The sequence below is a fragment of the Gavialis gangeticus genome, unplaced genomic scaffold (assembly GCF_001723915.1).
Source record: "Gavialis gangeticus isolate Ggan-Ray unplaced genomic scaffold, GavGan_comp1, whole genome shotgun sequence".
Taxonomy (NCBI): Eukaryota; Metazoa; Chordata; order Crocodylia; family Gavialidae; genus Gavialis; species Gavialis gangeticus.
In genome coordinates, this window is record NW_017728993.1 from 66245464 (window position 1) to 66260249 (window position 14786).

Below are 14786 nucleotides of genomic sequence, written 5' to 3' on the forward strand. Positions count from 1 at the left end.
TTGTTTTGTGGAGGGGAACAGAGCAGATGGCGGCTGGGGAGTGGTGGGGGGCAATGCCTGGAACAGCAAGGGGGAATTTTGTAGGAGCTGAAGGCAGTATCAGAGCATTGCTGAGGGATCTGAGCTGAAGGGAAATAAAAGCTGAGGCTGAAATACTGCAGAGAAGAGTGGGGTGAAAAGGGAGAGCCATGTTCAGATGGAAGTTGTAAGGGCTTCAGCTATCTCCAGTCTCCCACGTATACCTGTGCCCCATCACATTGCTCTCTTCTGTCCAAAGAGAGGTAGGCAGAAGGGTGGACACAGTAGCACCTTAGACTAACTCATTCAGTGAGGCATAAGCTTTCATAGTAGAAAACTTGGATGCATGCTGTGGTATTTGATAAAATGACAGATGTGTAGCATCTGATGGAGCAGACTGTAGTCTACAGAGGCTTATGCCTCTGACTTAGCCTCTAAGGTGACACCCTGCCCTGCCTTCTTCCATCCAGATGGATCCCTCCTGATTCCATGCTTGTCCTACCCCTCCCCCTATTCTCTGCCCAGTTTTTCAATGTGGAGGTCCTATTCTGACAGTACATCTGCATGAGGCAGGGGAAGAACTAAAGCTGGCCCGACAGGCTGAGATGAGACAGAGGATGCAAAGGCACTGAAGGGACCCACCTGCAGCCAGCACATTCTGTGACTTCAGTAATCATAGTCAAGGATCAGAGGCAACAGCAAGGGAGAGCTGGCTGCATGAGGGTCCTGAGAAACTATATAAAAAAGGGAAAAAAGATAATTAAAGGCCCCCAAATGCGATTAACCCATAATTTCGGTTGATAAGTGTCCCTTCCTCACATTTAGCTGCACTCAAACCTTTGAAAAACCGGGGGGGGGGGAATTATCTTCTCAGTCTTCCTCCCTTTGGGATTGTCAGGGTTACTTTGATGAATCTACAGCAAAAGTATGAAGGTAAAATACTGACTCATTTAGGGGGTGGGGGGATAGGGGGAAAATGTTTTGCCACTGGCTTCAGAAGCCAAGATTTTAACTGGGATATTTAACAGTGCAGCAGTCTAACCAAAATAAAGAATTTCTTTAGCAACCTTGTTCCAAGGCAAAATAAAAAGAAAACAAAAATGTATATGAAGTAATGAAGGAACATCTCCTTGGTTACCAGCATAATACATGAGAATTAGGCAGCAATTTCCCCATCCAGAAGAATTCAATTAATAGATTTAAGACCAAAAGGGACCTCCATGTTCATCTTGCCTGACCCCCTGCAAACAAAAGGGCAGAGAGCCGCACATAGTCAGTCCTATGTCAGAGTCTCCCCCCGCCCCCCCCCACAACCACACACACACCGTCCAACTGGGCTGGAGCATCTTCCACCATCTTAAGACTTCAGTTGCCCAGGAGTTCAATGGATCCTCAAGTAATCAGTTCTTAATGTGGAGCTGTTCCAACTGTTAAATATGAGCAGCATATTTCCACTCTAAATTTGTCTGGCCAATGGATTGTGTGGCCCTCTGCCACATTATTACCAAGGTATGGCTGTATGGATACCAACCCCACAAGTTAGAGGGCAGCGAACTCTGGTTTATCTGCTCCAAAAGCCAAAAACCTTTAAACGACACAAGATAAAGGTTCTCTCATCTCACCATAGCAGTGCTCCTTATATCAATGGCCAAGGAAGATGCAGAATTTCCACAGAAAATAAATAAAGGGGAATTTTTATTAGTGTTTGCAATGAGTGCCTTTAGCGACCAGTAATTAATCAGGATTTCAGTTTTGTATCAAACCTGATGAGCTGAAACCTCCAGGATCAGCATGGCTTTTGCAATTGTTGGATCAAAGGATTTATTGCTCTTCATCCCATATTGGCTACACATATTGCATAAGCAGAGGCACCTTTCCCTCCTCCCCTCCCCCCTGCATTTGGGTGGGAGGACTCCAGCCAAAAGTATGACCTAGCCTAACCCTATTTAGCTTGGGAGAGTTGACAAGATTTCAGCTGGAGGTGACGTGGCTGTAGGCCAATCTAGAGGAGTACTCATAAAAGGGACTTTGTGGCAAAGCCAAATCATCTTGCAGTGAGCATGCCAAGGAGAATTCAGAGCAAATGAGTTAGCCCCTGCAGCACCCTGTGAGCTGCATTCTTTATCAGCTGTATCCTTTTACTAAATGGCAACATATACATTTAAACAAAAAAGAAAAAAAATTAAAAGAAAGGGGCTTTCGTACCCTCTCGGGCAATACAGCAAAAATGGATCCATCCAGAGAATGGCCTTACTGCACAACACTACCTAGGAAGGCAATTCTCAACTAGGGTACTGCAGTACCCGGGGGTGCCACAAGACCCTTAAGGGTACTGCACTGTGCTGAGCAAAATTAGCACTGCTAGGTATAAAAACCACCTATACATGATTCACAAGATAAGCCCAGACAAAACATTCTGACCTGTTATTTCTGAGTTCTTTGCAACAGAATTGCTCTCTTATTTGTCCATAGTCAAACATGCGGGAAAGCCAAGAGCCAGCATTTTTCAGGGGCATACCTTTCCATTCAAGTGTAAGAACAACTGGGCTAGAACGCAGGTCAGATTCATATCACTGTGGGTTAGCTAATGAAATGCTCCAAGTGGCTAATCACACACCAAAGCATTGTATGCAAGTAAGGTCAACTCCCATGACGCAGCAAAGACTGCTGTGACAAGACCTAAGGCTGTAACTGAACTTCTCCAGAAGTAAGAGAATAAAGAGGAACAGGTTCTTTTAGATAAGTGATTCTCAAGCTGGGTGCAGAGGCACCACAGGGTGCTGTGAGATCTTTTGAAAGGTCCCAGGAAGTGTAAAGAGATAAGCAGATGCGAGGAGATAGATGCATACTCATGGTAATCCCTGCTTGACCACTGCCCTGTTCCCACTTCCCAGTCCCTCTGCAAGGAGTAATTTCTGTAATAAACTAGTTTTTGAAAAGGGGTGCTACTCAATTCACAAAAGTCCTAGAGGGGTGCCTTGGGTCTAAGAAGGTCGAGAACCATCGATTCTCTGAAATCAACTTAAGCCTTATGGTACCTAAACATTAACTCCTGGCTTCTACAATGTTAAGAAAAGCAACATGTTCTCTCCAACAGAAGAGCTCTGAGCAGCTCTACAACTTGGAGCATTTCCTCTCATGGGGAATAAGCAGTTCCAATTTTTTTTTCTTTAGATATGAGCAACCAAATATTATGCCTTGGTGGCTGTCAAGTCCAAGAAGAATCCCTTCCTTCCACCCCCCACCCCCCCATAACCCCCTAACATAATACTTCAGGATTTCTAATGCTACGTTCTTCTAAAAGTGAAGAGCTGGATATGGGAGCATTCAGTCAGGTGGAGCAGGGGTACACAAGGGCGCTGAAAGGTAGCTGAGAGCCTGGAAATGAAGACTGGGAGACTGAAGGGAAGCTGAACTTGATGGACAGGAGCTGGTAGATTTGAGGGAGAAGAGAGAGTCTTCACCACAAAATTCATCCAAATTGCTTGCACAATCCAGCAAATGTCATTAACCAATTTGTTAATTCTGCTGACTTTAAAATGGGCCAATTCAGGCAGATGAGAGTGTAGATGGACAGCCATAAATTCCGTATGTGAAGCTTGAGAAGAACTCTCCCAGCCATAGGTGGAGCCATTCTTACCATTACAGTGGCCACCACCCTCTTCTACAAGTACAAGCTCAATCTCCATATGAAAGTGAAGCAATCCATTAGAAGATACTAATGGGATACAACTACCACAATAATTTTTGCTTTCCCAGCTTCCAACAAGCTAGTTTTGAAAATCTGACTCCCTGTGGGATTTTCTCACCTGTCTTACGTGGGCCATTTGCATCACATGTAAATTATTGTATACTACGCAGGTGTATGATATTGACTTTGAGAATGACTGGCAGTTCTAAATAACTAAAGCTCCAGTTTATTAAACAGCAACCCTAGATTTGAACAGGTTGCCTGGTAGAAAATCCTGAGAGAACAAATCCCTTGTTTGTGGTAGGCAGAGTTAAACAGAAATTCAGGAAAAGGAGCATAATACTGGCAATACATGATTTTCCCGAGACTCTTGTTAGACTTGCCCTTAACATGAGGATTATCTTCCTTTTCTGTCTATTTTTCAATTACTCTTTTGTCCCCAGTAAATGGAATTGCACAGCAACTGAGTCATTCCACAGACAGAAATGGATTTACAGAAAGACAATGTTTTCTGCATGGGGAAATATATTTTGTGCTAATCTACTACAGAAGTGATTTTAAAGTGTCATTTTAGTAGTACCCCCCCACCCCTGTGTGAAATGTTTGTGTAAATATGCAATTAGAAATCATTCATAATACTTTACACTTGCAGCACTTTTCTTCCTCACACACATTAATCTGCTGATGTATATATTCCAAGACAAAACACAACATTAAAAGTCATAGCTTTAAGGCCAAAAGGGCCTTAAACATCATTTGATATCCTGAATAACAGAGGCAGATAATTTCACTCAGTAATTCCAGAATCAAGCCAATAGCTTCTATGTGGGTGAAGGTATCACCAAAGTAAGTTGTTCCAGCAATTGATTACATTCATTGTTGCGGGGGGAAGGTGGCAGTAATGCATGCCTCATTTCTAGCTTGAGTGGAATACAGATGAAGAAAAAGGGTGAGAAGACGCATTAATAACGTATTGGTAAAGGAACATTACCAGAATGTTGTCATTATCTCTAAATCAAGCATCACAAACCCAGACAATTCAGTCAAAAGAAAAAACTAAATATGATAAGGTTTTAAAAGCCTGCTGAGAGTACTCATACATCCGTTAACCATGCCTGTTGCAAGACCATGCAAATGCCATGGTACTTATGGAGACTTAGTGCCAGCTTTTTTGCTTTGTTTAGGTTTTTGTCACTTCCTCTCCACGGCATCAATACAAGCAGATATAAAGGGAACAGAGCATTTAGTAGTCATGTCAACCCTAATGGACTTAGTTTCCGGGTTCAAGTGGTAGACACTTCTGCAGTGGAACTGAAGGCTCAGTTCCACCCGATGACCTCATGAGGGAGTGGTTACTTACAGATTTCTATAGCAGGAAATCTACTGCCCACAGAAGGGTAATAAAATTGTAAAGGAAAATATGGTTTTCTACCAAAGTCTACACACCTGCATTTTATTCTATGGCTCCCCACTGGCTTCTTCTACAGGACTTTCCTCAGGAGTGTGTGCAAAAATCAGGAGAGCAAATAGTGTAAACATACCCCAAAATTGCAACTTCTGCTTTCTCTCGTGTCCCAAGCTGAGATAGGTTCCTTAAGGAATTTTCAGCTAGCAGTATTACCAGCTTTTCCAGTTTTATGGTGTTTGGTATGTTACCTAAAGCCTCAACTCCCAGAATCATGCAAGATATAAGAATCTCAGTTTTAGTTTTAAAAAAAAGTTTCTAGCCCTCAGGGTAGCAGAGGAAAAAAACCCCATGAAAAAATTAGAGCGAGTGCCAATAATTACAAAAATAGAAGGCAAATAACAGAAGAACTCAATACAGTATACTGTTTCTTTAAAAGTCATGATTTTGGGGAGCCTGGCTGAAAATATTTAAATACTTAGATAATCCCACAAATATAAAGTGTTCCCACAGCTGTGTCTGGGCCTGCCCATCAGGTCAGACTTGGCAGGGAGAATTAATGTCAAAAGAAGTGTGATGGGAAGGATCCCTGAGCTCAGAAGTGAGTTTTTTGGTCATTCACAATTTTATTTTCCTAAACCAATGAAGCACTCTTGGTATCAGGGATAGGGTATGGGCAGTGCCATTCATAATGCTGAACTGCTAGAGTAGTAGTACCTAATAGCTTTTATAAAAGGTAGCCAAGTGACAGAATCCTAGAAAAAAGTAGGACTGAAAAGGGACCTCAAGAGGTCATCTAGTCCAACCCCCTGGTCTAGACAGGGATGATCCTGCCTTAAGCATCTCAGCCATGTGGATGGAGATTCTACCACCTTTCTAGGGAATCTGTTCCAGTGCTTTACTATCCTCATAATAAAAAGTTCCCCCAACTAGCCAAGCTAAATTTCTTCTGTTACAATTTAAGACCATCATTGCTCATCCTGTCCCCTACTGCATACAGAATAGTTTGTAGTCTTTTACCATCCTGTTTATAGCCACACTTCATGCATTTGAAAACTATTAAAAAAACCTTCCTTGGCCTTCTCTTCTCCAGACTAAATAATCCCAGTTCTTCCAACCTTTCCTTGGAAGATACATTAAGGTGTTATGATAAGGTTGTATTCTAATCTTCAACCACCACTACCACAGCGCCAGAGTTTATAACAGCCCAGTGCCACAATAATAGGCATATTAGAAATAATTAAGTTAGAAATTTTGATATCAGGTATTATTCATGTTATTTTCCCCTTGTCAGCATTACACCTCAATGTACTACTGAAAGAGTTTTAAATGGCATTATAATAAAAACCAGGATTGATTTTTGTGAATACAAATGGCTCTTCCCCTTCCATTTCATTCACCCAGAAAACTCACCAAGGATGATAGTCTTGATCCTGCAGTGAATTACCTCATACGAGGAAACTTGTCATAGAATCAGAGAAAAAATGAGGGTTGGAAGGGACCTCAGGAGGTCATCTAGTCCAACCCCTGCTCAAATCAGGACCATTCCCAGCTATGTCATTGCAGCCAAAGCTTTGCCTAGCCAGGTCTCAAAAACCTCCAAGAAGATTCCACAACTTTTCTGTGTAACCTGTTCCTTGTCAAACTCATTTTGAGTATAAATGATAATGGTTTTGTTCTGTGCTTTTGTTAAAAAACGGTGGTGTGATATTCTTTATTTAAATAATGGGAAGTTTGACTTCCCCCATATTTGCCTCCTCCCTGCCTTCTCCCAGAAATCAGAGATGGATGATGAGATTTCATTCAAATTTTACAACACAAAATGCCCCTCTACAGAAACAGCCTGAAAGGTGATTGTTTCAGAAAAGTTAAAGGGGTATGAAAGCAAGGGAACATTGCTCATTGTAAAAATGATGTTGACTCCAGCAGAGCTCAAAGGATTTACGCAAGCTGAGGACCTGGCCCAAGATGAATTAAAATGATTTGCAATGTTAACTGTAGCAGATCTGCCAGTAGCTCTCAATTTTATGAGCTAAGAAATGGGGGCATAAACGGTATATACACCACAGATACCCTCAAGAGTATGGCTTGGAATCATTTACGTGGTCAAGAGGGAATCCAGAAGGGGATGTGTGCAAGTAATTTGGGGGTCTATCCTGCATTAGCAGCGCTTTGCACATGTATAAATCAACCTCACTGTTTGGAGCACACTGCATGTTAACTTTGTCCTTTTATTTTTTTTTTTGTAAGCAGCAACCCTAGAAAGTTTAAGCATGAGAAATATTAAATATAAACAGCCGAAGAGCTAAAGATGGAAAAGATTTCCAGAGCTTTGCATAACGAAACACAGTAGTTCTCAAAAGTGATTTCCATATGCCTCTATCCCATCCGCTCTGTCCCTCCTTTCTAGCCAAGCCCTCCATTTCTTTTAACACCCTGACTCTGGTTCACAATAACTCTGGAAATTTCAAGCCCCCACCCCGCCCCAGTCAAGAACTCTGTGCAACGTGTGAGTCTGTTCAAGCCATTAAATGTCAACAATTCCAAAAGGTATCTGCTATTTTCTCACCTACATTTTTGTACACCCCATTTGAGTTAGCCGATGCACATATTTTTGTTTATTCCCAAAAATAAAAAGAAAAACCAATTCCAGTGCCCCCCCTCCCCGCACCATTACAAACTCATTCATACCCACTTTAGCTCTGACACTGCCCCACTGAGATTATTCATACCAATGCAAATTAAATGCAAAGCAAGGGTACCACATCCCTATTTTGATCTGACAACATTTTGCACAGGTAAAAAAGTGACTGCCCGAGCTTGGGAACAACAGTGTATCAGGACCATTCTCTCTTATATGTAGCACCCAAAAATCTAGTAGACATATCTGATAATGTTGTTCCTCATATCTTTTCCTCAGTGATTCAGAACCCAAGAAAGGAGGAAAAATAAATTAAATAAAATAAAAATGAAATTAAATAAGTTAAAAGGTTGTATTTTCCTGCAAAGTTCAGACTGCAGCAGTTTATACCAGGGCTACTTATCATTGGCTTGTGGAATATTACCATACTCTAAATTACAGTCCTTTAGAGATTGCTGCCTCACTTTGCTTACAGTCCTATTTAGCTAATTTGATAATGCTTCATACAATTATTTTGGTGTCTGTTTGGTAAGAGCAGAGGAACTGCACTTAGCAAAAGGAAGTAATTTTGGAGGGGGGTTGGTTTGAGTTTGTTTTAAGACTTTTTTTCCTCTGGTAAACTAATGGGTAAAAAACCCACAAAATTAGAAAGACAATAATTTGCTCTTATTATTTTCATTAATAGATACACTCCACTACATACTATACAAACACCACTGAAATGCTTTATTCAATCTGTCAAACTTGAGTGGGTTGGGGGGAGGGGGGGAATTTTCCTTAGTTTGGATCAAGCATGCAGATGTTTCAGTTTTTCTGAAGTTGACAGGGTTCATAGTCAGAAGACAGCTTCAGTCCTATGCATGTCTCTATATAGTAAGTACTATAAAAGGTTATTGAGAAGCTAGGCAAATGTTTTACCTTCCTACTCCCTATACTTTTCTGATTTAAGAAGCTTCTCTATCTATCTAACCCCAAAGGCTGAGATTGCAAGCACAAATGAAATACTTACTGCCAAAGCCAGCAGGAAACTTAATGAAGTGAGGATAATTCCCATACATGTTTAGTCTTCAGTTCATCTCTTTCCTTTTTAATGCAGCTTCCAAGGTTTTTAATATTCAGTGCTGTCTGGCAAGCTTGGGGCAGCGTTCTGGGATAACACAGGTTCTCTGACAATGCTAGGACAGCTGCCTTCTTAAGTCTATAAAAGATCCTCCAGATGACAGAGTCCTCATAATATCTTCAAAACGGCAGCAGCTGCTGTCTGTAATCAGGCATGCTGCTGTTCTCCGATTCAGCTCAGGGCTGGGCTTCTGCACTCAGCTGTTTCAGCTCTCTGCAAAGTCACGGTTGACTTACCCTGGTGGCATAATCTCTCAGCTAAGAGACCAATCGAAGTATGACAGCACCAGTATAGGTCAGAAATTAAAGGGAAGGAAGAATGAAACTGCTTGGGAGGGGAAGGGGAAATAAAGTATTTTTTCACCAATAAAAATGTAATGCTGTTTATTATTGGCAGTAGCACCTGCTATATAGAAGGACTTTTCCAAACAGTCAAAAAGGAAAAATATCTACTTTAAGGTGTTTGCTGCTCTTACAGACAGATGCAGATAAGATGACAGAGGTTAGGAAATGCAGGCTAGAATATTTGCCCCCCAAAATCCTAAAGGTTTAGAAAGTTTAGGATTACAACGGTGACAGGGAAAGATTAGTTCTCACAGCATTTACAACTAAAGTTTATAGCCTCCATCCATCAGGTGCCCTGTTTCACAGCTTCAAAGTGCCAGAAACTACAGTGCTAGAATTGGGTTTTCTGTAGCACCCAATTGCTTTGTCAAATCCTTTGATAAGCTATTATTTATGTAGGCTGGGACCCAAATGGAGCTACATGCCCAACCCTAAATGGAAACTTAAATAAATGAAACTTTGGGGACTGAATCCTTCAGACTACTTTAAGAACAATTACTTATAGCCTGTGGCTCCCACAGTTAACAAACTGTTGTCCATTTATAGTCCCTGCACCAAAGAGTTTACAGTCTAAGAGACTTATAGAAATGATAGGGGGTACAGTTTTTATATACATTATACCTCTTTGTTAAATATATATCCATTCAGCCCCAGTGTTCTCTGGCTCATCCCTTATGATTTTCTGTAGGCATCTAGGCAAAAGTGATGCTTTGAAGCACATGAGTGGGCAGTCAAGGTTGACAGTATTGACAGAGTGGAGGCAGTAGCCTCAATGCAATAGAAGGACATGTTGGTCAAGAGAGAAGCCCAAGATCACTCCCATGTTCAAGGTCTGCTGATGCCAGCGTGGACTGTTATGCCATGAATTGTGAGGGACAGGAGTGGAAAGGGCTTGGAAATTAAAATCAGCAGCAGTTCAGTATCAGTCATGTTAATTATAAGAGGTGATAGCAAAGGATCCAAGAGCTGCTGGAAATATAGGCTGGGATGCAAGACTGCACAGTGGAGACAGGTCGGGGGCTAGGAAGTAGATTTGCCTAGTTATGGTATCAAGATGACAGCTGAAGACACATAAGTGGACAAGAGGACCCAAGGAATAAATGGAAAGGAAGAAGAGAGGGGTATGCGAGATAAAACAATGGGCAAATAGATTAAATCAAACATGTATGACCTTTGTGACATCAGGCCAGGAACGATGTTTGTCACAAGCCAAATGGCTGCATGAGGTGTACATATACATTGAGAGTATCCAGTGACAGCCCTGTTTCCCTTACAGTAAATGAATTATGCATCACAGAAATAAAACACAAAAGGGACAGATCCTCAGCTGGAGTAAACAGCTACAGCACCCTTGATTTCCAGCACAGCTGCAGTCCAGCTGTCCATGGCTTCTCTAAACGATTGGAAAGTTTCAAGATGGGTTGGAATGCAACCAGATCTTTGGTAGAAGAGCTCTTTAGCTAGGGAAGCATTTGGGAGTGAGGTGCCAGGTGGCATAATGGATTAGAACATAGACTTTTGTTCCCCGGTGACCCGCATTCATTCTTTGACATGAATAAATGAGGCATGAACTCTGTATTGGGGAGTTACAGTAAGCCAAGATACTGAGAACGAACTGACTCATACTCAGCACCTTATTAGAATACAACATAGGATCAGTACAAGTATTCAGTTGTACAGATACAGATGTGGTGACATTGATTCATCCCTTCTTCTAAAAAAATGGAATAGAATATTAGCCCCTAGTGGCAAACATGTCAGTCTCCAATAGAAAACCTAAGCTTTACTCCTAGCCCTCTCAGGGGCTGAGAGTGCTTGTGGATGGGAAGAAAAGCCTACACGATGCGAGGCACTGATCAACTCGGTAAAGCTACTGTGATGGAAAGGATGCATGATGGGCAATGGACTGGTCTGGTTGGCAAAAAAGCTGCTAACATGCTAGACATAGACAAAAAAAGTGAAAAAAAGCTGGAAGGAAGTACAGTAGTATTAAGCAACAAAGAGCTTGAAGTGGAACCCGCAATGTGGTACCACTGGTTCATGCACTGGGGCTCTCCTAGAAGACAGATGCTAAAGCTCAGCCTACAAGTGGTAGCAAAAGAGCAGTTAATAAAAACCAGCCTGGAATAAGGTAGACAATAGTTTCTGGTGCTGTCAGCCCAGAGGCTTTCTACACACAGGAGATGGAAAAGTTACCCTTTTTAGCTCTGTTTCTTCCATAGCCCTAGACAGCCTCAGGCATCAGTATCCTCTATCTTTACCTGGAAAATGTAGCAAACCAGATTCACTTTTCATAATAGTCATTTTAAATGAACGAAGAAGAAAAGCATCGCCATCTTCCCCATGGCTACTCCACGTGTCAGCATCCGCCTGTAAGTGCATATCTTTGGGTGTCCAGTAATGTGTATGTATAAGCATCATTAGCCTATGATTGTGCATGCCTACGCACTTCCATGATTTAAAGTGTTGCCCTCAATGGTGGGTTGCTTCATCTTCTATTTCTTGAATGCAGAGGGTGGTTCCAAGGGCTGGGTCATTGGTCCAGGTATTGGTGTTGATGGTTTGGTCATTCAGAGGGAGCTAGTTTTAGACCTACTGCCATTGTCTCTTAAGCACCCTCATTCATCTCCATTTATTCAGGAACCAAGTTACATAGGAAGGGTAGGTGCGAGTCAGGGGTTACAGAACCGGGCATGGGGATAAGATGGAGGCTTGACATTACAAGATGGAAACTTTACATGACTTATGCTAACTTACATAAATAGGCCTAAAATAGTAAAACACACAATATAAAAGCAGTACAAAAAAATACAGAACATAATGATTGCCACTTATAAAACAGTGCATATCTATATCAAAATTGCAGGGCACTCATCTGAAAAGAGGGGAGAGAAAAATTAAAAAAACCTACCTAAAATAAAATGTTAAAGCTTATCCTACATCTTAGCTTACTTATACTTAAAAATCGATAGGTAATAGAGAAGGAGAGAAAGTGTCAGAAATGGTTGGGGAAGGGGAGGGAATGCATTTTAAAATAAAAGAAAAAACTGGGGGTTTTGCTATACAAGCATAAATCTCGGCAGGACTATCCACGTTTGCAAGCCTGCCCCCGTGTTGCTGAGCATCAAATGGATATTGAGATTGGCATACGGAGCAAAATGCTTAGTTGAAAAGGGTACTAGTAGTCTATATAAAATGTATTAGATCCAGTCTAGTTGAGTTGATTTTTTCTTTTTCTAGAAGTGAGTATTAGTATTGTACATAAGTTCAGCTGAATTAAGAACATGTTGCTGCAACACACGAGAAAAATAAGTGAGAGAGACAGAACATGTTTAAGTTACCTAGCTATCTTTCATAGGCTGTTTATTTTACTGTAGGTAAACAAATGACAATATAATATCGGGTGCTTTCAGCAGAGGGGGAAATGAAGATATAGGCCTGCTTAAGCACTTTAGTGAAGAGGGCAAAGAATACCACTTGTATGGAATGCAGGCAAGTAAAAGGCTCAGTACTCCAGATAACAGGTTTGTTTGTTTTTTACACCGGTGCTGCTCAACCTTATTGCCTGGTGGGCTGGATATGCCAGGTCTATGCAGGCCACATCCAGCTGGTGGTCCCAATCCAGTGCCCAGAGCACAGGCACAGCTGCTGAACTCCGACTGGTGGGGCAGTGGAGTGTCCCATGGGGGGGGGGTGGTTTGCAGCTGGTCAGACACTCTGGCTGGTAGCAGGGAGGCTGCAACACCCCCTCCCCCCCGCTCCCAGCTGGCTGCAAACTCCTTCCTCCCACCCCACCCCCACTCCTGTGGGATGCTCCAACACCCCACCAGTCTGAGTTCACCAACTGTGCCTGCCAGAGCAGCTGCAGTGGGGCCCCATCTGACAGCAAGAGTGGACCAGGGGCAGCCTGGCTGCAGCCCAGTCCTGTGGTGGAATGGGGCTTGACTCAGCCCTGCAGGGAGGTGGGTGGGAGAGTGGACTTGATGCAGGTCTGGGGGAGAGAGGTGACCCAGTCACACAGGAGGGGAGAGGGGGGCATGATCCAGCCCCGCAGATGAGGGCAGAGGGGCCATGGCCCAGCCCTGCAGGAGAAGGAGGGTTGACTTGGCCCTGCAAGGGGGTGGGAAAGAGGGGTTGATGCAACCCCAACCTGACCCCATGGGCTAGGAATAGACATTACACATAAAATGGTTTAAAGTGATCAGAAAACTGGTTTAAACCTGTAACAGAACAGAAGTTCAGTGCACATAAACCAGGCTGAAAAAATGGCTGAAACTGGTTTGAGATGAACCTGGTTGAATGCAGTATCAGAATTTACTGATCTGGGTCAAGCCAGTTTATGCAATGTCTGTCCTAGATCCCTTCTTGATTTAATAACTTAAACCAGGAAGGAGTCTGGGACAAACATTGCATAAGCCAGTTTGACATTCCATAAAACTAATAATCAGAATCCCCCAGCATCCCAGCATGCTCTCTGGGCTGGATGGGGTGTTCTGTTCCAGAGCTGGGCTGGCACTTCCCCTCTGCTCCCTGACTGCAGCTCCAGTAGAGACTACACAATACAGCAGGATCTGCCTGGCTTCCTCCTGCTCCCACCTCCCACTCCCTGCTGAAGCGGGATTCCCCCATCCCCTCTGCCTTACACAGATGCACCTCTCAGCATTAGCTACCATACCACAGGCTGGCTATGGTCTGTGCTGGGCAGATAGGACTGTGTTGGCTTAGGGCTTTTTGGAGCAAGTCAACAGGTAGCTGTTAATGTCCCTTCATTCCTTCCTTGGAAAAGCTGTTTAAGAAGAGCTTGAACTAATGGAGAGAAGGGAGGGCTGCTCTAGCACCCCCCAGTTTCTAACTTCAGCCACTGCAGGCCTGTGCCTGCATTTTTTCAGTCCACAGGGGGATGTCTGTACAATTACAAACTGGTTTAGCCTAGCCAGGTTAGACCAACCTGCAAAGATTGAATCAATTCAGGCTCAGGCTTTTGAATGTCTGCCCCTAGCCATGGGAAGTGGCTAAGCCCCAACCCATTCCCTTGGTAGGAAAGGGGCATGGCCCAGCCCCACCCCAGCCACATGGAGAGAAGGGGGCATGGCAAGGCTCCAACCCACCATAGGGCTTGGGGTTTGGGAATTTGGCAGCAGGGGAGGGCAACCATATTAATGGCCATTGCTCCCCCATTGCCAGGTTTTGACTAGTCAGATCCCTGTGGGCCAAATTCTATGGCTCCACAGGCCAGAAGTTGAATACCTCTGGTTCATATAATAACACTGGAATATGTTCAGTATTACCATATTTACTTGAATATACAATTTTTTTCTCCAGTCAGCAGAGGGTAGAAAAGCCCCTCATCTTATATTCAGATAAGAAAACCTTTTAATTAAATACATTTGTCTGTTGTTAAAATTCTGTCTGAAGCAGCATGTGCTCAGTTAAGAAATCCAACTATGATAGTGTTTAAATGCAGCCCATACTAAGCATGCCTGTAAAACATACGGCCCATATTGGGAAAATATACCAAATGGGAACTTTTTTTTTTAAAAAAAAAGACAAATGTTATTAAAAATGTA

The 14786-nt window shown here is 42.7% G+C and overlaps 1 protein-coding gene across 2 annotated transcripts in view; it reads right to left on the reverse strand.

The window, feature by feature from the left end:
- Positions 1-9122, reverse strand: part of RXRG (retinoid X receptor gamma) — a 90148-nt gene extending 81026 nt beyond the window's left edge. Inside the window, exon 1 of one of the 2 annotated variants that reach the window (XM_019501889.1) lies at positions 8765-9122. In XM_019501889.1, coding sequence (XP_019357434.1) covers positions 8765-8813 — 49 coding nt within the window. In that variant the 5' untranslated portion in view covers positions 8814-9122. The remainder of the gene's footprint in view (positions 1-8764) is intronic. The other variant, XM_019501890.1, reaches the window with a different exon arrangement.
- Between the last annotated feature and the right edge of the window lie 5664 nt (positions 9123-14786).